The sequence below is a fragment of the Miscanthus floridulus genome, chromosome 7 (genome assembly GCF_019320115.1).
Source record: "Miscanthus floridulus cultivar M001 chromosome 7, ASM1932011v1, whole genome shotgun sequence".
In the NCBI taxonomy this organism is placed as follows: domain Eukaryota; kingdom Viridiplantae; phylum Streptophyta; class Magnoliopsida; order Poales; family Poaceae; genus Miscanthus; species Miscanthus floridulus.
In genome coordinates this window covers 30950408-30973091 of record NC_089586.1, presented here as the reverse complement: position 1 = coordinate 30973091, position 22684 = coordinate 30950408, and the positions used below count along the sequence as shown (strand labels likewise).

At 46.1% G+C, this 22684-nt stretch overlaps 2 protein-coding genes across 2 annotated transcripts; one reads left to right on the top strand and one right to left on the bottom strand.

Annotated features, from left to right (window-relative positions):
* Positions 1–4784: 4784 nt before the first annotated feature.
* LOC136466806 (EIN3-binding F-box protein 1-like) lies at positions 4785–7879 on the top strand. The gene is made up of 2 exons (XM_066465323.1): positions 4785–5055; positions 5196–7879. The coding sequence occupies exons 1-2, from the start codon at positions 5031–5033 to the stop codon at positions 7130–7132; spliced, it is 1962 nt and encodes a 653-aa protein (XP_066321420.1). The 5' UTR covers positions 4785–5030; the 3' UTR covers positions 7133–7879.
* Positions 7880–9787: 1908 nt separating this feature from the next.
* Positions 9788–21193, bottom strand: LOC136465301 (protein WVD2-like 5). Its single transcript, XM_066464092.1, has 6 exons — positions 21075–21193; positions 19728–19893; positions 19566–19637; positions 19364–19474; positions 10731–11256; positions 9788–9822 (listed from the first exon to the last, which is right to left on the bottom strand). Exons 1-6 carry the CDS (start codon positions 21191–21193, stop codon positions 9788–9790), a joined length of 1029 nt encoding a protein of 342 aa, XP_066320189.1.
* Between the last annotated feature and the right edge of the window lie 1491 nt (positions 21194–22684).

The following is a 22684-nucleotide window of genomic DNA, read 5'->3' as shown; positions in this document are numbered from 1 at the left end:
TCCCACCTGCCTTCTCCTCTTTCGGGGGACTAGCCGGAAGATGTCCGCATCCTCTGCTTCGTCATCCGACAGGGGGAAGATGGCTTGACGTCGTTTGCTGGTAGCCGGACGCTTGCCAGCGGCTCTGGTCGAGGCGTCCTCTATGGTCTCGAGAACCGCCCAGTGAATGTCGTCGGTCCTGGCGCTGGTCTGGGCGGCTGGGCCGGTAGCTTGTGGCCATTCTACACCGGGGGGAGGCGACACGAACACTTCTGTTCGGTCACGGCCATTACACTGAGACACAAAATGAAGGAAAAGACAGTTATTTTCTTGATACAACATGACTCTACAGTTAAAAGGAGGCATCATTTACCTTTGGGGGAGGACGAGCCAGCTTGAAGGCGTGCTCGATGGCGTTCAGTGCAACATAATTGGGATCGGCCAGGTTGAACAGCTCTCCAATCCAGGCCTTGATCTCCATCTTGTCGAGTGGCTCCTTCCTGGTCCTCGTTGGATCAGCGCCTCCTTAGTACTCGAAGCCAGGATGAATCCTTTTCTGGCAGGGTTGAATTCTTCGACTGATGAAGTTGCCGACCACGCTCGGGCCATCAAGCCTTCCCCACGGGATCATCCCGAGCAGTTCGGCGATCTGCTCCAAGTTTTCGGGCTTCTCCGACCAGCTACTTTTCTTCTCTGGAATTAGCCCCACATCGCACAGAGTGATGGTATTCGGCTCTTCACGGATGTAGAACCACTTCTTGTACCACTCGTCCAATGAGGTGTTCCAGGGGCAGTGCAGGTATTGAGCCTTCATGCCGTCACGCAGGTTCAGGTAGACGCCTCCGGCAATCTTCGAGCCACCGCTTCCTTTCTTCCAAAGACAGAACAGGTGGCGAAAGAGGTCGAAATGGGGCTGGAAGCCACCATAAGCCTCGCAGAGATGGATGAAGGTAGAGACAAGAAGAATCGAGTTGGGATGCAGATTGCAAATCCCAATCTCGTAGTACAAGCAGAGACCCTGAAGGAAAGGGTGCACTAGAATCCCAAAACCCCGTTTGAAGAAGTCTTCAAAGACCACAATCTCACCTGGTTGTGGATCAGGGAAGCTTTCTCCTTCCAGCGCACGCCATCCCGCAAGTGCCTTGTTGTGGAGCACTCCCATGGCGACGAGGTCCTCGATGGTCTGCTCGTTGCTCCGCGACCTCCACCATTCCTTCGCCATGACCCCGCCTTTCTTCTAGGCGTCTCTCTTCGCCATTAGTTCGTCCTTACTAGGTGGGTGGATGCGGGAGACCGAGGGGATTGGCGATGATTTTTGGGGGAATAGGGTTTCGGCAGCAGGAAGAAGAAGGTTGTGGCGGCGGATGGCAATGGGGAACGGTGTGAGTAACTTACCAGATCTACGTTATATAAAACAAAGAGCACCGTCGTTTCGTTCGCCCGAGAATATTGGGAGTCGTGCGCACGCGCCGCAGACGGTTGTTCACACAACCTCGAAATCTGTGCCAATAAACGCGCTCCTTCGTTAACAGTGTACGCGCCTCTTCGTTGATGGTGTAAGAGGGCCCACACTGACACACCTCAATACAGGTGTCAACCGACTGTTTGCAAAAAAAAAAGACAGAATGACGTATTATACCTATTTACTTTTTTGACCAGACGTGTCAGACTGGACTTGGCAAAGAATAGAGAAATAAGTACACCAAATAATAGTACAAGCAGCGCAAGTGATCGTGGATTTGCCCAGACCACTACTGTGCTTGGATACTTCCCAGACCACTTTTGTGCTCGGGGACTGCTCCAACCACGACCGTGCCCGGGAACTACTATGACCACCGCCGTGCTCGGGGACTCTCCCGACCACTTCTTATAGTTTTGCTCTCCTCAGCTACATGTGATTTGTACTCACATACAGTTGAGAGACATTTATTTAGACCTTGCTACAAGGCTTATACTTCGCCTTCCAACAAGCTCGGGGACTAAGTGGGCACACTTCACCTTGCAGTGAATGTGTTTGTTTAAATCGACCCCTGTGCTCTGAATTATTATAAGGATTATTAATATGCTCGGGGACTGCCCCGACCACTGCTTGAATAATGGTTCTCCTTGGCTACATGTGATTTATACTCACATACAGTTAAGAGACATTTCTTTAGACCTTGCTACAAGGCTCATACCTCGCCTTCCAGCAAGCTCGGGGACTACATCGGTACGATGCACCTGTCGGTGCATCTCGTATCGCCTGTACGACGATTGGGTTCTCAATTTAACTGGGAATTCTTTTTAGACCCTGGCACCACGTGCCTAAGTCACCTACTACCAGGCTCGGGGACTAAGTGGGCACACTTCACCTTGCGGTGAATGTGTTTGTTTTTCGACCCCTACGCTTCTGATGTTCAAGGACGTTATGCTTCAAGACCACTTACATTTCTTATCAGAAATACAAGTGGACACACTTCTCAGGACAGAAATCTTTTTCTTTTTTCTTAAAGAGCACCATACATTCTTCGGACAACCTACTTCTCCGGTGATGACGGTGGTCGGAGGCGTCAAGGATTCAAGCCTCGTTTGTCGGAGAAGGTTAAAATGGCGTGTCGCAGCATAATACATGATGCTCGGGGACTAGCTGTGGGGGTATTAACCCCTATACCCTTATGGCTAAGCTTGGGCTGGCCCGGATCGATGGGTTCAGTCCACCCGAAAGGCGACGTGCGGCCCAGTTAACCTGATCGGAGTCCCGCACAAGGACTCAAGACGGATTTGGCGACCAAGCAGGATCCTGGTCGGTTAGAATAGGAATCCTTATCCGGCCAGATATGGCAATTGTAACTGACTAGGATTAGTTTCCAGATCTGTAACCCTGCCCCCCGGACTATATAAGGCGGGCAGGGGACCCCTCTAAAAAATATCTCTCATTGACATACAGCAATACAAATCAGACGCAGGACGTAGGTATTACGCCTTCTTGGCGGCCGAACCTGGATAAAACCTCGTGTCTGTCTTGCGTCACCGTCTTGTTTGGGGCTTGCGCATCTGTCTGCCGATAATCTACTACCTTGGGCATACCCCTAGGTAGACTGCCGACCATATTTCGTCGACAGTGGTTGCACAACTATTTCATGTTGTTATTGTTTTTTCATGGCTTGTTCTTGGTAGCAACACCAGTTGGATGACGATAGCAAATGGATGGCCAGATGGATTCCATGGCAGCCTTGATGTTCTGTTCCTACTTATTTGCAGTCTCAAAGTTGCTGCTTTTCTAGACTTGTTTGATACATGTGCAGCCACCTGTGATGAGTACTTACATGAATTGCAGCACCAAATTCTAGAGCTGAGGTCCACTTTTTTTAGGCCTATGATGTCAATTGTTTCATTTCAACAAGATGAACCAAGCCATCGGTGTGGCATTTAGGATCATGGGTTGTTTCTTTCATTAATCCCTAGATCTTCAATGTCACACTCATGCCTTGTTTCATGATTCACAAAGGACTAAGGCTAATTACAATTCTGATTTTACAGAAAATGGCACCTTGCTATGTGGTTTTCTATGGGAAGCAACCTGGAATATATAGAACCTGGTATGAATGCAATCAACAGGTTCTTGGATTCAAGAATGCAAGGTATTTGAAGCACAAAAATTATGAGAAGGACACTTAGAGATTTCAAAGCATCTCCGGGAGTAGCAACTCCCCTCCCCTCCCAGCTGCTCCTAGATGACTACTGTGAAGGAATTCCTACAGTTATTGGTAAGCGTGGCTGTTGGAAGAATATGTTTATATTGACTCTTTCTGTCCGTGCTGTTTGCTCTTTGGATGAAGATAAACAAGTGTCCCTCGTGTAATTGCAATATGTAGGCTAATGATGACAACAAGCCTAGGTTTCATTACCTGCCTTCATGCTTTTGTTCTGTCTCTCATGAACCCATAGTCTTAGCTGGTTATACTTTTGGACTGCTGTTGTATGTACTGAACTCACATTTGTGCTGTTGATCTCTCTGTCACATTGGCCCCGTTCGCTTTGCTGAAAAAATAAGCCGAAACACTGTTCTGGCTGATTTGTTGTGAGAGAAAATACTGTTCCGACTGAAAAAAACAAGCTAAAAAGTACGGATTATAAGAGAAGCGAACAGGGCCATTGGTTGTTAATTATCTCGCGGCAGGAATGATTAATTAATGCATTACAACAATAATTAGTCATGAGGCCAATCTCATCAAAATCACATTGTTGTTGTTGTATCCTCTTGTCTGATCACATTTATATTCTCAAATCTGTTGTTGTTTTCTCTATACACGGCTGGTTCTACTATTTAACCCATGGCTAGCCAGGCTGAAATCAAATAAAATCTTCATTTGATAGTTAGAGGTGGTTGGTGTTGAGCAAAAAAACAAACACAATCTCTCGGGGATCTATCTCCCTAGCTGCAGAAAATCAAACACACCTCATGTATGTTCTGGATCAGGCCGTGGCTGGCGACGGGCTCGGCCACCCCTGCGCCATATATCAAACAAGCCTCAATGAATCCAGCTCGCCGCGTGCGGTGCACTGCAACTTGGCGCCACGGCCCATGGGGGTCGAGGGGCACGCGACGGGACGCGACGCCGAGGCCCCCGCCACGCCCACGCTCACGCTCTGTCCCTTGGGCACGCCAAGGGGCCGGCGCACACGCAAGCGGGCCAGCCCCCCACTTTCTCTCTCATCCCATCCCATCCCATCCCATCCCATCCCATCCCCCTCCCTCCCTTTCTCTCTCTAACGACTCGGCCTATATATTCCTCTGCCATCTCTCGGCCGTCTTCTTTTCCTCTCCAGGTCGGCTCGTCTCCTCCCCTCCCCCCACAGAGGTTCCCGGTCCCCCTCCCTTCCTTTGCTCCCTTTTTTTCCCTGTCGCCGGCGGCGATAGGGTTCCGTTTTCCTTGCTCCGGCGGGCTGTAAATGCTTCCGGCCCTCTCCGGCGCCTCAGATCCGGCGGTGACCGTGCTCTTGTTCGTTCTTCTGGTCCTGATTCGAGAGGGAGGGGAAGGGGTCCCTTTGGTCTTGGGAGATTCGGAGACATGCCTTCGCTCTACCCTTACGGAGGTGAGAGAGGCGAAAGACCTCTTCTTTATTCTTCTTTTCTTCAGAGTTCCGTCGATTGATTTGAGATTCATGTTGGGAGGAAGCGATTACCTTTGTTATTCCGTTCTGATGGCTAATTGGTTGCTTCTTGGATGGATCAGATGGCGGGTGCCTCGTCTCTGCGCCGGCTGAGCTGGCCGGGCTCTTCTGCCGCGGCGCCGTGCAGCAGCGGAAGCGCACGCTGGTGGCCGCGTCCGCGGTCGCCGCCGCGGCGGCGGAGTGCGTGAGGGCGGCCAAGAAGCAGAGGCAGCAGCTGCCGTCGCTCGACGCGCTCCCGGACGAGTGCCTCTTCGAGATCCTGCGCCGCGTGCCCGGCGGCCGCGGCCGCGGCGCCTCCGCCTGCGTCTCCCGCCGCTGGCTCGCGCTCCTCGGCAGCATCCGGGCCTCCGAGCTCGGCCAAGCCGCCGCCGCGGCGGCGGCGGCGGACACCCCGTCGCTGCCCGACCTGAACGAGGAGTTCGTCATGGAGGAGGAGGATAAGGAGGAGTCCCCCGCGGATCGGTGCGCCGTCGACAGGGTTCTGGTGGGCAAGGAGGCCACCGACGTCCGTCTGGCCGCCATGGCCATCGTCGCCGGATCCCGCGGCGGGCTGGAGAAGCTCGCCGTCCGCGGCAGCCACCCGACCCGTGGCGTCACGGACCAAGGGCTCTCGGCGGTTGCACGCGGCAGCATCAACCTCAGCTCGCTCACGCTCTGGGATGTGCCTCTTATCACCGATGCTGGGCTCGCCGAGATCGCTGCCGGGTGCCCCTCGCTGGAGCGTCTGGATATCTCTCGATGCCCCCTCATCACAGACAAGGGCCTCGCCGCCGTTGCGCAGGGGTGCCCCAACTTGGTGTCTCTGACCATTGAGGCATGCTCCGGTGTTGCCAATGAGGGCTTGAGGGCCATTGGCCGCAGCTGCGTGAAGCTGCAAGCTGTGAACATCAAGAACTGCCCTCTTGTTGGTGACCAAGGCATCTCCAGTCTGGTGTGCTCTGCTACCGCTTCACTTGCTAAGATCCGGCTCCAGGGATTGAACATAACTGATGCTTCGCTTGCTGTGATTGGATACTATGGGAAGGCTGTCACTGACCTTACACTTACTCGTCTTGCTACTGTTGGTGAGATGGGTTTCTGGGTGATGGCTAATGCTGCTGGCCTGCAGAATCTGAGGTGCATGAGTGTTACCTCTTGCCCTGGAGTCACTGATCTTGCGCTCGATTCCATTGCCAAGTTCTGCCTTAGCTTGAAGCAGCTTTACCTCAGGAAGTGCGGACATGTGTCGGATGCTGGCCTTAAGGCGTTCACAGAATCAGCAAAGGTGTTTGAGAACTTGCAGCTTGAGGAATGCAACCGGGTTACTCTTGTCGGTATTCTTGCTTTCCTCCTCAACTGCAGCCAGAAGTTCAGGGCTCTTTCTTTGGTGAAATGCATGGGGATCAAGGATATCTGCTCTGCGCCTGCACAACTTCCTCTTTGCCGATCACTTCGTTTCCTTACAATCAAGGATTGTCCAGGTTTCACTGATGCAAGCTTGGCTGTGGTGGGGATGATTTGCCCTCAGTTAGAGCAGGTTGACCTGAGTGGTCTTGGTGAGGTCACTGACAATGGGCTTCTTCCATTGATCCAGTCTTCTGAAGCTGGTCTGATCAAGGTTGACTTGAGTGGTTGCAAGAACATCACAGATGTGGCTGTCTCCTCCCTGGTGAAGGGACATGGAAAATCTCTGAAGAAAGTCAGCCTTGAGGGTTGCAGCAAGATAACAGATGCTAGCCTCTTCACCATGTCTGAGAGCTGCACCGAGCTTGCTGAGCTTGATCTTTCAAACTGCATGGTTAGTGACTATGGTGTTGCCATCCTGGCATCTGCAAGGCACCTCAAGCTCCATGTTCTCTCACTGTCTGGTTGCTCTAAGGTTACTCAGAAGAGTGTGCCGTTCTTGGGCAACCTTGGCCAGTCTCTAGAGGGCCTCAATCTTCAGTTCTGCAACATGATTGGCAACCACAACATTGCATCGCTGGAGAAGAAGCTCTGGTGGTGCGACATCCTTGCATAGGCAGACAAGATGGTCCATTGCTGGAAGGGCTCATGTCTACTGGGAGCCACTTCCAGATGCAGATATACGACCATAGCAGTAGCGCAACCAGATGATCTTCAGGTTTTTGGCTTGCATAGTCACATGCGAGTCATGATGGTGGGCTTCCGCATTGTTCAAGGACCAGTTGTTTTAGGGGGGTGCTTTCTAGCCAAGTGCTCGTTTTTCACAGATCACCTCTCAGGGGGTTTATCTGTTTTTTGAGCCTTGGCTGTCATCACTGGCATTCTGCCCCTCTATCCAGACACTGGTCCTTGCCTTTATAGTCATAAGGTTTTTTAGGTTGCCATAGTGTCCAAGTCCTTTTTCGTTTTACTGCTTCCTGGTTATGAAGTTGCAGGTGTCCGCGATCCAGTGGTGTTGGTGTAGGACATCGTTTCCAGGGCTGCTGATGCATGCTGGAGCGTCTGTGGACTTGTGCAGTTTGTTTGGTTGTGGACTTTTGAGTTTGTTTTGAGTTTTGATGTGTTGTGTGTGATGTTCTCCATGGTGTGTAAGGGATGTAGGGTCGTATCTTTGTTACAGTCTCTTTGGGATGCCTGGTGTTCATAGTGATCTTGGCCACTGTGAGGCGCATACTAGAAGCCTTGCCTCGACAACCTTGTATGGTTGTTTTTTTGCCAGATCCCAATTTTTACAGGCAGATTGTTGAGTGCTGTAAGCTTGGTGACCCTCTATGAATAAATGAAATATGTGTTTATGTTGAAACTTTGTGCTTGCCTTGGATTTATAACATTTTTCTGCATGCAAGTAGATTCTATGGGATGTGCTGATATTTTATCGAACCCCAAATCCTCAAAATACACATTGTCTTGCTGATGCATTGTTATGATTTAGTTTCAGTATTTTGGCCAAGGCTATCTTCAAGTATTGAGGGGCAGCTGCTCATGTTTGAATTCTTGCTAAAAGATTTTTTTTGATTGGCTAGGAATGAGTTATTTCCTGGTTTGTTGACTTTGTACTGGCTATAGATATCATATGTAGTACTTCCTCCGTTTCAAATTATAAGTCACTTTGACTTTTTTTGGTACATTTATTTTGCTATGTATTTAGATATGGTAATATGTCTAGATACATAGCAAATGGATGAATCCAAAAAGTCAAAGCGACTTATAATTTGGAAATGAGGGAGTATTATACAATTTTGTTTGTCATAACTATGACACTTAGTTATGGCTTTCTGAACTGTCGAGAGTGAAAAAAAAATTGTCCTGAAAAAAAAATAAAACAAAATAATCGCAAGTGTGAATCATATGGACTAGATTACGAAATAATATGGAATAGATAGATTAGAATTATATTAAAGGTGCGTTTGGATGCTAGAACATTTTGGATTCTAAAGTGGATCTCTAGAATCCCTAGCGATTCTCTGTGGAACATTTCTCTGTTCGACTTCTGAACTAGGAATGAGAATATTCCAAATAGGTGTTTTGCAGTGATTCGAAATGTTTTTCTATTTTGAACGTTTCTATTTTGAACCAGGACCGGGAGTCATCTAAATAGGTGTTTTGTAGTGATTCTAGTTTATTTCAAGAAGAATATGTATCAATAGCCAAAACTGCTCCCTGCAAATAGAAGCCTCATTTTTCTTCGGCAGGCCTGGCCAGCTGCACGACCGCTGGGTCGATTTACAGGGGAAATCTTGCGCAAGGCCTCCGGCGACTCGCGGCCTTCAGGCAATCAGGCTGCGGTTGCGGTTGCACAAAGGATGGATGCCCTCTCTCGTGCGTGAGTCTTCTCTTGTGATTTTGGTTTCAAATCTGTGAATCGCGGTCCGAGGCTGAGTTCCTGTTTGTTCTGTGCTTCGATCAGTCTGGGCGCAAGGAGACCAACAGCCACCGCTGATGTTCCGGTGGTTCGCCAGGAGGTGCAAGCGATGTCGAGCCAGTCGCAACAGGATGGAGCACTCATCAGGCTAGGAAAAACTCCTGGCCTCCCTTAACTCCCTAGTCCCTTCGTTTGAAAATTCTAGGCATAATTTGTTTGAAAATAGTCACAGTTTATGTATTTTGAGGAAAATAAATAGTTAAATTGCAAGCAGAGTTTTATAGCTATATAAAAATGATATATTACGTGAAAAACACTGTCCAAATGATAAATTCTGAAAGTTGTAAAAATAAAAATGCACATTGGAAGTGCTTTTAGACATATTTTTATTTGTATGCACCCATTACTTATTTTTGCGTGTTGACGCTCGAGTCAGATTCGTGCTAAGAGCAAGTTATATATGATTCATTGGCAGCAAACGAGAAGCAGCTAATGATTCAATTCGATACTGCGAAGTGACCACCAAGAGGTTTCAATCGCTCATTGAAACGACCGATGATGACTCCTGCCTAGCAGCATTGCACATGACAAACTGAAGAGCACCTGTTCAAGCTCCATCCTGCAGCAGTACCTCAGGCTACTGAGCCACAGCCACTCATCGATTAGTAGGCAAGTTCGAAGGCCATTAGGCAGGAGTACCGATTTTGCCGACTCTCTAGTTTTTAAATCGTAATGAGCTTGCCTCATGGAGGAAAAAAAACAACTTATGCAAATAACCTGAATCTACTTTTAATCAGCATTTTCTAGATGTTGTGTTTTCATCGAGCTAGAATGTCAATCCTAACTAGATCAGGGGACATTCTTCTTCAGAGAAGGGGCTAATTCTGAAAAATAAAATGTACAGATTTGAATTAGGAACTCACTAAGTCCTAGGTGTGAAGCCGTTTCAAGTACACAGGCACCCAAAAAAAAAATGGTGCACGACCGCAAGTTCAGTATTCTCTTGCTATGGCCTAGAGCCCTGGATATTGAAATGAAATCCCATTAAACAGCCAACGGACTCTTGGCCGAATGGCTGGAGCGGCCGGCTGGCACCTCAGTGACCCGGGTTCGACTCGCAGTGGGAGTGGATTTACGTGGCCTAGGTAAAAAAAAACTCCTCGTCCGACTCACTTAAAGCACGGTGATTCCGAACCAGCTCACATGGTGAACGGAACCGTGTAAGGGTGCAGAGGCGGAGGTTCGGGGGTTTTCTTGATGTGCGTGAGAGATCTTCTTTTTTTAATCCCATTAAACAGGGCTGCAGGATTTGGATGTTACCATCTGCAGGAACTACAACTAGGACTTATTAGGAGGTTATGATGAATGCACTTGCCACCAACTGCAAATGACTTGGGACAATTTGGATATATCTGTAGATTATGAACAAAAGCTATCTAGATTGATAAGCAACATACAAGGCTCAATTCCAGGAAAACAAAACAGGAGTATATATCACATAACATAATACAGGCCACAAGTTACTCTAGCAGGCAAGCACAATATTATACAAAGCTGAGGCACACCACCATCCATCACAAATCAGTTGGTTTGGTCACCGTGATCTTCACTAAACAACACTCTGTTCGCTGGCGTCTTGTTCATCAGGATTAGCTCCAGCTTCAATTGGCCCCTGAACCAGCGGCTCCTCTGACCGGTTGGTCGGGACGTCCGCCTGGTACTCTCGAGGGCAGGGTTCGAGCCCCCACGGGTGCGCTCGTTCGCCTGCCCGGAGTTAAAAAAATCCCCTCACCTGTCTCGAGTTTCCCAAAGCACAGGCAACGGACCGGCCTACTCACAGGGTAACGGGCCCCTGTGTAAGGGCGGGACACGGTGTTCGGGGGTTTTCTCGACCTGCGTGAGAAGGTCTTCTTCCTTAAGCACAAAGTTGCGGGGGCTGTCTGCCCACCGTAGGCCGAGTTTTTTTTTTTTTTTTCAATTGGCCCCTGAACAGAATCTGTTTTCGCCTCACTTCCTTGTACCTGTCCTGTAGCTGATCCTGTCTCCTGAGCATTAACTGCATTGAGTTTGGTGTTCTTTAGCTGCCTTGAAGTGGCATCAAGCGGACCAGTTTCTTCAGATGGCAGTCTGGGGAGTGACTTCCTCTGGGGCTTCTTTGCTGAATTCAACGGGGTTGATTTTTTCACACCATTTTGAGAAACCTTTTCCTCGAAGCTCAGGCGGGCAGGTTGGTCTGTAGTAGCATTTTCTTCAGTCTCTGGTGTGGACTTGTTTTTAGAACGACCAAGCTTTGGTGATTTAGCTCTGGTTGGGGGGATCTACAGCAAATAGCAATGCTGAAACACATAAGGTTTGTTTGAAATACAAACTCCATATTTGTCCAGTAGTATATGTGCATGTATGAAAAAAAAGAGGACTCTTCTACTACACATAAAAAATCAACATGCAGGGTAAAGACTGCCCCACCACGGCATTGCATTAAGATTTAAGAAGTTTCTCGCGCTCAGACGGAAAACCACCCCGAAGAGCGGCTGCCCTAGACGTGCCACCGAGTGCCCAGGACACATGCTTGCGTCCATGTGCATCTCGCTGAAAGCAAGCGGTTACACGTATAACTCAGGACTACAGCCAACAAAGGGGGTGGAACCCAGGACCTTGGGTGCTACTTGAGCCCTGCTAACCAGTAAGGTAGCAGGCCCATTAGCTTCTACTACACATATCAAAACTAAATTAGTAAGATACATTCAAGTATCTCGTCTGTCCTGCAAGCCTGGTAGTTGCTGAGTGCTGATGGTATGTATAATTTGGCTCCTCATCCATTTTTGACAAGGTTTTCTGGTGCATTGTCATGTGCTTGACTAATTATAAATGCAATATTTGGACTAAACAATCATATCAGAAAAGCACCAAAGAATGATGACAATAAAGTTGATCGATGCCAAAGAAACAAGGACTTAAATAGGAGAGCCACTGGTTGCTAAACAATAACAACAACAACAACATAGCCTTTCAGTCCCAAGTAAATTGGAGTAGGCTAGAGTTGAAACATACCAAGAGCCCCAAGTCACGGTTCAGGCACTTCAAAAGCTGCTTTTCAAGTACTCTTATTCAAACATAGATCTCTAGGTATATCCCAAGCTTTCAAATCTCTTTTTATTGCCTCCCCCATATCAATTTCGGTCTTACTCTACCTCTCCTCATATTATTAGCTTGGCTTAGGACTTCACAATGCACTGGTGCCTCTGGAGGTCTCCTTTGGACATGACCAAACCACCTCAACCGATGTTGGACAAGCTTTTCTTCAATTGGTGTTACCTCTAGGCGATCACGTATATCATCGTTACGAACTCGATCCATTCTTGTGTAACCGCAAATCCATCGCAACATACGCATTTCTGCAACACTCAGTTGTTGAACATGTCGAATCTTTATAGGCCAACATTATGCTACATACAACATAGCAGGTCTAATCGCTGTTCTATAGAACTTGCCTTTTAGCTTTTGTGGTACCCTCTTGTCACAGAGAATGCCAGAAGCTTGTCACCACTTGATGCACCCTGCTTTGATTCTATGGCTAACGTCCGCATCAATATCTCCATTCCTCTGTAGCATCGATCCCAGATACCGAAAGGTATCCTTCTTAGGCACTACTTGACCTTCCAAACTCACATCTCCCTCCTCCTGTACAACTCCGCCAAAGTCGCATCTCATGTATTCGGTTTTAGTTCTGCTCAATCTAAAACCTTTAGACTCAAGGGTCTGCCGCCATAACTCTAGTTTCCTATTTACTCCTGCCTGGCTTTCGTCCACTAACACTATATCATCAGCAGACAACATACACCAAGGGATATCCCCTTGTATGTTCCTGGTAACCTCATCCATTACCAAGGCAAAGATATACGAACTTATGGCTGACCCTTAATGAAGTCCAATTTTAATCGGAAAGTAATCTGTGTTACCCTCGTTTGTTCGAACACTAGTCACAACATTGTTGTACATGTCCTTGATGAGGGTCACGTACTTTGATGGGACTTTATGTTTGTCCAAAGACCACCACATAACATTTCTTGGTATCTTGTCATAAGCCTTCTCCAAGTCAATGAAAACCAAGTGGAGGTCCTTCTTCTGCTCTATAAACCGCTCCATAACCTGTCTTATTAAGAAGATTGTTTTTGTGGTTGACCTTCTGGGCATGAAACCAAATTGGTTTATTGATATCTGTGTCGTTCCTCGTAGGCGCTGCTCGATGACTCTCTCCCATAACTTCATAGTGTGGCTCATCAACTTAATTTCCCGATAATTAGTACAACTTTGGATATCTCCCTTGTTCTTGTAGATTGGTACCAATATGCTTCTTCTCCACTCCTCAAACATCTTATTCGATCGAAATATATTGTTGAACATCTTGTTAGCCATACTATAGCTATATCCCCGAGACATCTCCACACCTTGATTGGGATACCATCAGGGCCCATCGCTTTGCCCCCTTTTATCCTTTTCAAGGCTTCTCTGACCTCTGATTCTTAAATTCTCTGCACAAAGCGCCTGTTAGTGTCATCAAACGAGTTGTCCAGCTGAACGGTGGTGTTCTCGTACTTACCATTGAACAATTTATCAAAATACTCTTGCCATCTATGTCTGATCTCATCCTCCTTCACCAAGAGCTGCTCCCTCTCGTCCTTTATGCACTTGACTTGGTTGAAGTCTCTTGTCTTCCTATCGCGAGCCCTAGCCATCTTATAAATGCCCTTCTCTTCTTTCTTCGTACTCAAATGTCGATAAAGGCCCTCATATTGTCTTACTCACCGCTCGTTTTGCAGTCTTCTTTGCCACCTTGTACTTCTCTATGTTGTTTGCACACCTATCATGATACAAGGGCTTATAGCACTTTTATTTTCCTTAATAACCTTTTGCACATCTTCATTCCATCACCAAATGTCTTTCGAGTCACATCCACTCCCTTTGGTCACTCCAAGCACCTCTGAAGCAACCTTCTGAACGCATGTTGCCATCTTCTCCCACATGCTGTTTGCATCGCATTCATCATTCCAAGGGCCCTCTTCAATGACCTTTTCCTTAAAGACCTTTGATGTCCCCCTTCTAATTTTCACCACTTCATTTTAGCAACCCTAGCTTGTTTGTTCCCACGAGCTTGCACCAGAAAGCGAAAGTCAGCCACCACCAGCTTGTGTTGAGCGACCACACATTCTCCAGGTATCACCTTACAGTCGACGCATGTTCGTTTATTCCTCCTTGTAAGGACAAAGTCGATTTGACTAGAGTACTGACCGCTACTAAAGGTCACTAAATGGGACTGTCTTTTAGGGAAGAAAGTGTTAGCTATCATCGGATCAAAAGCTATGGCGAAGTCTAAGACTTCCTCTCCCTCCTGGTTCCTACTACCATATCCGAAACACCCATGAACCGCCTCGAAACCTGCACTTGATGTACCTACATGACCATTAAGATCACCTAAGAGCTTCTCGCTATTAGGGACAGCTCTAACCAAGCGATCTAAGTCTTCCCAGAAAAGCCGTTTAACACTCTCATCATGGCCTACTTGGGGGCATACGCACTAATTACGTTTAAGACCATATCACTAATGACAAGTTTAACTAAGATGATCCTATCCCCTTGCCTTCCCACCTCCACCACACCATCCTTGAGGCTCTTATCAATAAAAAATTCTACTCTATTTTTATTTGAAGTTGTCCCTGTGTACCAGAGCTTGAAGCCGGTATTGTCCACCTCCTTCGCCTTCTGCCACTTTCATTTAGTCTCTTAGACGCATAAGATATTTACACGCCTCCTAACCGCTGTGTCCACTAACTCTCTTAACTTACCTGTAAGGGACCCTACATTCCAGCTACCTGAACGGATCCTAGTTGGCTCGACTAGCTTTCTTACCCTTCGCACCCGCCGAGGTAGGTGTGAAGACCCTTGCTCATTTTGCACCACCCGGGCACCGATGTGGCGCGCCACTAAGGATGCGACAACCCGATCCTTGCTCACTTGACACCGTGTACAGATCGTGACACGGCACGTCACGGGGGTGACGACCCGGCCCTTGCTCATTTAACACCATACCCGGGTTCCGACATGGCGCGTCGCTAAGAGGGTTACTCCCCAACAGGATTGTTTTGGGTTTCATCTCCATTAAAGTGGCTAAGTTTTTACATTGGCTCGCCGCGCCTAACACAACCCTCCTCCTTTACCAGGGCTTGGGACCTGCTATGCTGGGACACCAAAGGCGCCCCGCCATAGGCGGAGTTGCTACTAGTCGCTAAACAATTATCAAATTTCCGTTAACAGCAATGTACAAGTCGTCTAGTCAAACCTAGTCGCCATGAGACCGACTAGGACAATTAATCGTGATTAATCACAATTAATCCGGCGACTTGTAAAAGTCGACGGTACCCCTAATCAGGCCCGGCCCTGGGGAGGGGCGAGAGGGGCAGTCGTCCCAGGCCTAGGGAGCCGATGGGCCCCTCCCCAGGTATGTAGAGTATACATTAGTATTATTCAGCATCTCAGAGCCCAGTAACATACGGAGGCAGCCAGGCACGCAGCAGCCCAGTAACACACGCATCTGTCACGAACTCGTCTCCGCGATCACGCTCCTGCACGACGACGCGACTCGTCTCTGATTTCTCGGCTTCGACTGTTGGACTTCCTCTACATAGATGTGCTCGGCTCAGGGTCAGGCCGTCAGGGACATCCTCACGCCACCGCCGCAAGGCATCGAGTCGATCGCCGGCCGGGCACGTCCGCATAGGGCGAGGACGACGAGTCGGCAATGACGTATTCTACGCTTCGAGCAGGGAGGCGGCAGCAAGTCAGCAACCAGGTACGAATCTCTTCCTAGGATCCCTAATCATGTACATAGCCGACGCTACCCAACTTTTATGTAATTGTGTATTTATGTTGAATCTAATAAGTGTTTTTGTCATTTTGTGATTGATTAATAAGTGATTCAGGGACCACGACTGCCGAACATCATTTAGGATTTGCAAATTGTGATTTAATCTGCAAGGCACTTGACTCCCTAAGGTAGTGTATACTTATTTAATCTTTGTGAATTTACTTGTCTAGCATAATGATATTATTTAAAATTATTGTTACTAATTGTTTCTCTAAATTTTAACAGTACCATGTCATCAAGAAAGTATCCTTCTGGCAACGACAAAAGAAAGAAGAAAAAGCGAATAGATGATTTGGTAGAATCACAGAGAGGGGCTCTTCATAAATTTCTTAAGAGTAATACAAGCACTTCAAGAGATCCAGATGCATTGGCGATAGTTGCTGCGGAGGAACCAGCTAATGCTAATCCAGAAGATCAGGACCATATGGAAGGCAATGTTAACATCGACGTGGATGAACATAATGTGAGTGATCATGAGCACGTATTTAATTCAAATGAAACAGAACCTACTATTATTGATGAGGATCCAGTTTCTATCGATATTTATGATCCAAGAAATTGGGATAAACTTGATAACAAAGCAAAGGATACATTAGTTGAGAAGGGGCCTATAAGAGAAGAGAATCTTGAATTCCCTTGGGATGCCAATGATAGACATTTTTCCTATGCATATTACTCTAGAAAAATGAGCAATGGAGAGGTACATGATAGAAAATGGTTAGTTTATTCCAAACACTTGGACAGAGCATTTTGCTTTTGTTGTAAGCTTTTTAATTCTAACAAATGCAAGAGTTCATTGGGGAATGATGGGTTTAGAGATTGGAGGCATGTCAATGAGAGGTTAAGGGAGCATGAAATTAGTGTTGAGCACATTTCCAATATGACCTCATGGAATCAATTGAGAATTAGGCTGCGGAAACAACAAACAATTGACAAAGAGTTGCAACAACAAATCTCAAAGGAGAAAGAGCGCTTAAGGCTAGTATTATTAAGAATAGTTGCCATTGTGAAATTTCTTGGCAGACGTAATTTGGCTTTTAGAGGATCTAATGAGCAGCTTTACAATGATCAAAATGGGAATTTTTTAGCTTGTTGTGAGATGGTTGCAGAATTTGATTCGGTAATGCAAGACCATCTTAGACGTATTCAAAACAAAGACATTCATTATCATTATCTCAGCCACAAAATTCAGAATGAGTTGATTTCTCTTATGGCCTCTGATATTACAAATTCTATCATCAAGATTGTTAGAAGAGCCAAATATTTCTCTGTTATTCTTGATTGTACCCCAGATGTTAGTCACCAAGAACAAATGAGTTTATTGGTTCGATGTGTTGACATGGTTGATGGTAAAATTAAAATAGAGGAATACTTTTCTTGGTTTCTTGAAGGTAGATGACACATCAGGTCATGGGCTCTTCAATGTTTTGGTTGATGCCATTAAGTCACTTGGTCTTGATATTGATGACATTAGGGGACAAGGTTATGATAATGGTTCTAATATGAAAGGAAAACATAAGGGCGTTCAAAGTCGGCTGCTTGAAATTAATCCAAGAGCCAAATATGTGCCATGTGCTTGTCATAGTCTTAATCTTACTCTTTGTGATATGGCCAAGTCTTGCACTAAAGCTGACACTTTTTTTGGAATTGTGCAACGAATATATGTATTATTTGCTGGTTCTACCAAAAGATGGAAATTTTTGCTTGATCATGTTGATGGTCTAACTGTGAAATCATTATGCAACACACGTTGGGAGAGTCGGATTAAAAGTGTTACAGCAATTAGATATCAAGCTCCTCGGCTAAGGGCAGCTTTACTTGCATTAAGTGAAGATCCTGATGTTGAATCCAAGGATAGGAGTGATGCAAAGAATTTATTTGATGTTCTTGGCAGCTTTGAATTTATTTTTGGCATGGTTATTTGGCATGACATTTTATTTGTTGTCAATAAAGTGAGCAAAAAATTGCAATCATCATCTATGTGCATTGATTCTGCCATGCGACAGATAGAAGGCATAATGGATTACTTTGAGACCTACAGGAATAATGGGTTTGCTTCTAGTATGGTCATTGCTAAAGAAATTGCATCTGAAATGGGTGTTGAGCCATCATTTCCTATAAAGCGTCGTGCTCTTAGAAAGAAACATTTTGATGAAAATAATAGTGAGGAAGTCATCTTGCAAGCTGAGAAGGATTTTAAAGTTAGTTATTTTCTGGTATTGGTTGATATGGCAAAAATATCATTGAAAAGTAGATTTGACCGACTCGAGTCATTTAATGAGATATTTGGGTTTTTAATGAGTTCAACAATCTTGAAGTCCTTGGATGGTCCTGAACTAAATTTGTGTTGCACAACATTGGCAGTAGCTTTCTCTCATAATGGCTCATCTGACATTGATTTGAATGATCTAATTTCTGAGCTAAGGGTTCTGCAATCCGCTTTGCCAGAAAGAGACATGACAGCTATGGAGATTTTTGAGTTTGTTACAGAAGGTGATTGTTATCCTAATACTTCCATTGCTTATCGCATCTTGTTTACTATGCCAGTGACTGTGGCATCAGCTGAAAGAAGCTTCTCAAAATTAAAATTGTTGAAGAACTATTTGAGATCTACAATGTCGCAAGAGAGGTTAAATGGATTGGCAACATTATGCATTGAGAAGCGATTGTTGGATGAGATTGATATTGAAACCATCATCGATGACTTCGCATCAAGGAATGTTAGAAGAAATTTTTGAGGTAATTTAATATGTATACAAATGATTTCATATGAACATTGCTTTTGCATTCAGTTAACTGCTTACTAGCAACATTTTGTAAATGTGTGTGTATATGCTATCAATGGGTAGTACCAGTACTATTATCATATTCATATAAAAAGGTCCAAAATTTTAGCTTTGTTCTAGGTCAAAAAAAACTCAGGGCCGGGCCTGCCCCTAATCGGTCACCAGGGACTGATTAGGACGATTAATTGTGATTAATCGGATGACTTGTAATCATTGGTTAACAGGCAAGAGATTATTTGAATAGTGTGTTCCAACTGGAAATAAGTATTTCTATGGACGCTATAAAGCCAAACAAGTCGGCGTTCCTGTATTCTTCATGTCAAGGCCCTGTATAAATTCTGCCACTCAAGATGACCACGAACAGAAAATTTAGACCACACATGAAATCATTGCATCAGGAAAGTCATAAATAGAGAAAAACAAAATACCATCTGCTGTTACCATCTCCACTCAGATAACAGGTTTTTACATCAGAAAAAATTAAGGCTTCCAGGTTCCAGCTAAACTATATGGTAGTTTCAAGTTCACCTCCTCTTTTAAAATGATTGTGTGAAATATATATTCCGAAAAGGTAAGAAAGGCTGTGGGTGACTAAAACTGATGGAATTTACACTGTATGAGTGATGATTCCACACATGCTCATAAGGCATGTCAGTCATGAGTTCACTCAAAGTACAAGATACTGTAGATAGCCATGACTCATAATCACTAAGTTACCTTTTTCAATTCAACCTTGGCAGGAGTTGGTTCCTTATAGAAGCTTGGCATTGGTGTTGCCTTGAAATTCAAACTCTTTCTCAGCATTTTGAGTTGTGCTTCTTCAGTTTCCTGTGCATTTTACAGAAATATATCAGCAAGCAACATAAGAGATGTGATGTTGGAAGGCAACATTTCCCAAAAGAAAGGAACATAAGGGTACCTTTGACTTCGCTTGCAAATTGCTTATTTCTAACTCTCTTGCATGAATCTTCTCCTCAAGCTTCGAATAGAACTGTTTAATTGCAGAATTGGGTAAACAAAGTTGGCAACATGCATATTTCAAAATGCAATCAGCAAATAAAACAGCTAAAGACAGTGTTACCTCTCTTCTTTTTTCAGATCTCTCATCACACTTGAAGGTGAAACCGTATGATGGAGTGCCGCCAACTTTTCGAGGTTTTGCACTCTCACCATTTGACTGTTCTTCGTCTCTTTTGATGGAAGAGAGCTGTGCTGATGGCTTTTGAGTTTTCCTTTTCTCCCTGGATCTGAGTTAAAATATAAATAGCATAAGTGACTCTTCAAATACAAATAGATCATTTTATATCCAGTCCATGATGCACCAGGATTTGTCTAGGACATCGTATGGATATGTTTATGCCAGATGAAGCTATAGAATGACTTTTTTAGCATGGTTTCTTTCTGTTTTACAAGCAGCGCGCACGAATTTATGCATATATCCCAGATGCGTAGCATGGACACACTGTCGAACTTGCCCAGGCGTGCACGTACTATTCCTACTGGGGGCTCTAAATGATGTCTCTGGTAGAGTTCTCCAGTACTGTAATTCGTGGTGAACATATTCATTCGGGGCATATAATACTGCCAGTTGGTTGGCGGTGAAGTCCGTCCATTTGGTGGTCCGACCATCCGGACGATGATCATCTTATCCAGTCCCCCTGAGCGTAAGCTCGTTGACCGAACCATGCCCTTACGAAACAAATGTGTAGAATGGATAGTGCATGATGTAAAAATAAAATATATAAACTCCAGAGAAGAATCAGCAATGGTGATGAAATAGCGTATGCTACTCGACGATCAGTTGGTGTGAACACTTAGTGTTATTCTAAAGATGTGTTTATATTTAATATAAACCGCCCGACCAGTTAGTGTGTAGGTGAGTCTCCAGCCCTAATTGGCCTGTTAACCATAACGCGGAGCACAGAGCCCGTGTGCGTGTAGGAAGAACAGGGCGTCGCTAAGGAGGTGCTGCCGACCACCCTAAACGCAGAGGGTAGGCGCTCGTGCACGTGTAGAGAGAAAGCCAGAGACAGGGCCGTCTCTAGGAACATCCGAGTATCAACATGACTGTTCGGGGATTTGCCTTAGACTCAGTTGTATGTCATCTTTAAGATGGTATACACGAAAGAAAATCGTTTGGAAAGCAAACATGGAGAAAACAGCTCGGAGAAACATCATGGAGATATATGAAGGTTGGAGAATATTAAGAAAAATATTAAAGCGTGACTTAGCTTTAGACAGATCGTCTGATCGGCAGCGTATGACGTTATCTGGTCGACGTCGACGAAATTGTTCGGCCCTCAAGCTTTCCGACCTGTCGTCGTGGCGGCGGCAGCGGTTGTCACAGCGCCGTTCTTCGCGGCGATCATCATTGCGACGCGGTAGGTGGTCGGAGTGAGTACTCGGGGCGACATCGTCCTTATTTTACTGATCGGCTTTAGGCAGATCAGATTCAAGGAGATCGCTGACGTAGCCGTATTTGATCTGATCGGAGATGGCCAAGCAGAGCAGTCGACATCCCATGGAGGGCTTCATCGGTTTCTCCATCCCGTGGAGGGCTGTCGATGCTGACATTAAAAATCCCACCTCCACAGAAGGGTGGAAAAGGAGGTTGGACGGCGGTGGTTTCGGCGATAATCTCTGTAGAGCCGTAGGGCTCAGAGTCTGGATTTTTCTCCAGAATGGTGTGGAGGGATTCTTCAGGATGTTGGCTGATTTGTAGCATATTGATAGTCGGCGAGAGCTGATCGACGATCGGGTCGGCAAGAGGATAGATGTCTCCAATCTGATCAGTGAATTTGTCCCTTAGGGCATCCTGATGGATGGTGGCCGTATCCCCTGGAGTTTCCCGATCGTCTTCCGATAGATCGGAACCGGAAGGTGGTCGGCGTCGAACCAGAGTGGTCAGAGCCGATTTCATGAGGGAGGGGCAGTCGGCGAGCTTCTGGCCGACCTGATCGATGGATGCTATCAGATCGTCATTGCCGACCCGCTTCCTCGAGTAGCGGGGCAGTAGGCGGCGAGTTGTTGGTGAAGATGACCTCGGAGGCGGTTCCGAGATCAGGTCTGCTGTTGCGGGCATTGGTGTGGTCGGCGCAGAATCGATCTGCACCGGTTTGATGATCTCTCTATCTCCGTCAGCATTGATGACTCAGGAGATCGACTTGACCGTAAAGATCCGTCCGGGCTTTGGAGAGGACGAAGAGCTTGAAAAGTGTACCATCTTGTTCGTCATGGAAACAACACACACCCCTACCTGGCTTGTCAACTGTCGACAGAATATCGTCGGCAGTCCTCCGAGGGGTATCCCACGAAGGTAGATTGATCGAGAGAGGTACGCGTAATCAAGAATAAGAAGGCAACAGAGACACAAGAGTTAGACAGGTTCGGGCCATCTGCACGACGTAATACCCTACTCCTATGGTCTGTTGGTTTGTATTGGCTATCGTATGATATTGCGTATGATCAGATCTGCCGTCTAGGGAACCCTGCCTCTCCTTATATACTCTAGAGGGGTAGGGTTACAAGAAAAATATCATATTTGGTATTATACAATAAACCACATCTTCATGTAGTCTTGCGGTGCACGCCGACCAGTGTCGTGCGCCGCACGCCTTGATCTTGTGGGCTGGACCACCTCTGATGGTGCGGCCCATGTCTTGTCCTGTGGGTGCTGAGGGTCATATCTCCCACAACAACCCTTTCTGTAAATGGGTCTTAGGAGAGATGATACCCAGATTTGGGTTATGCCTCTCCTGACATCTAAAATAGGTCTTTCATATAGATATTCTGTTGAAGACTATAGATTTTATGTTGAAAATCTATTTTGAGTTTGGATTCCGCAATAGATCTTCTATAGGAGACGGCCTTGCATTAGCCGTTAGCGTCGCACCTCATCAGTGTCTTTCTCCACCATCTCCTTATCAGAATATTTATCCTTGCATTGCTTGGAACCTTTTCATCAAGAGATGTAGAGGCATGCCTTGTCACTTTCTGTGAATGGAACATAGGCCACACAATTGTTTCCTCCCTGCTAGC

What these genes read in the sequence shown, in the direction of transcription:
- LOC136465301 (XM_066464092.1), bottom strand. Translation starts at nt 21,193, where the DNA reads ATGGAGAAACCGATGAAGCCCTCCATGGGATGTCGACTGCTCTGCTTG. An exon ending in GATCTGAAAAAAGAAGAGAG is followed by an intron (nt 19,638 to 19,727) that starts GTAACACTGTCT and finishes GCAATTAAACAG; the next exon opens with TTCTATTCGAAGCTTGAGGA. An exon ending in CCAAGGTTGAATTGAAAAAG is followed by an intron (nt 11,257 to 19,363) that starts GTAACTTAGTGA and finishes TATTTGCTGTAG; the next exon opens with ATCCCCCCAACCAGAGCTAA.
- LOC136466806 (XM_066465323.1), top strand. Translation starts at nt 5,031, where the DNA reads ATGCCTTCGCTCTACCCTTACGGAG. An exon ending in TTCGCTCTACCCTTACGGAG is followed by an intron (nt 5,056 to 5,195) that starts GTGAGAGAGGCG and finishes TGGATGGATCAG; the next exon opens with ATGGCGGGTGCCTCGTCTCT.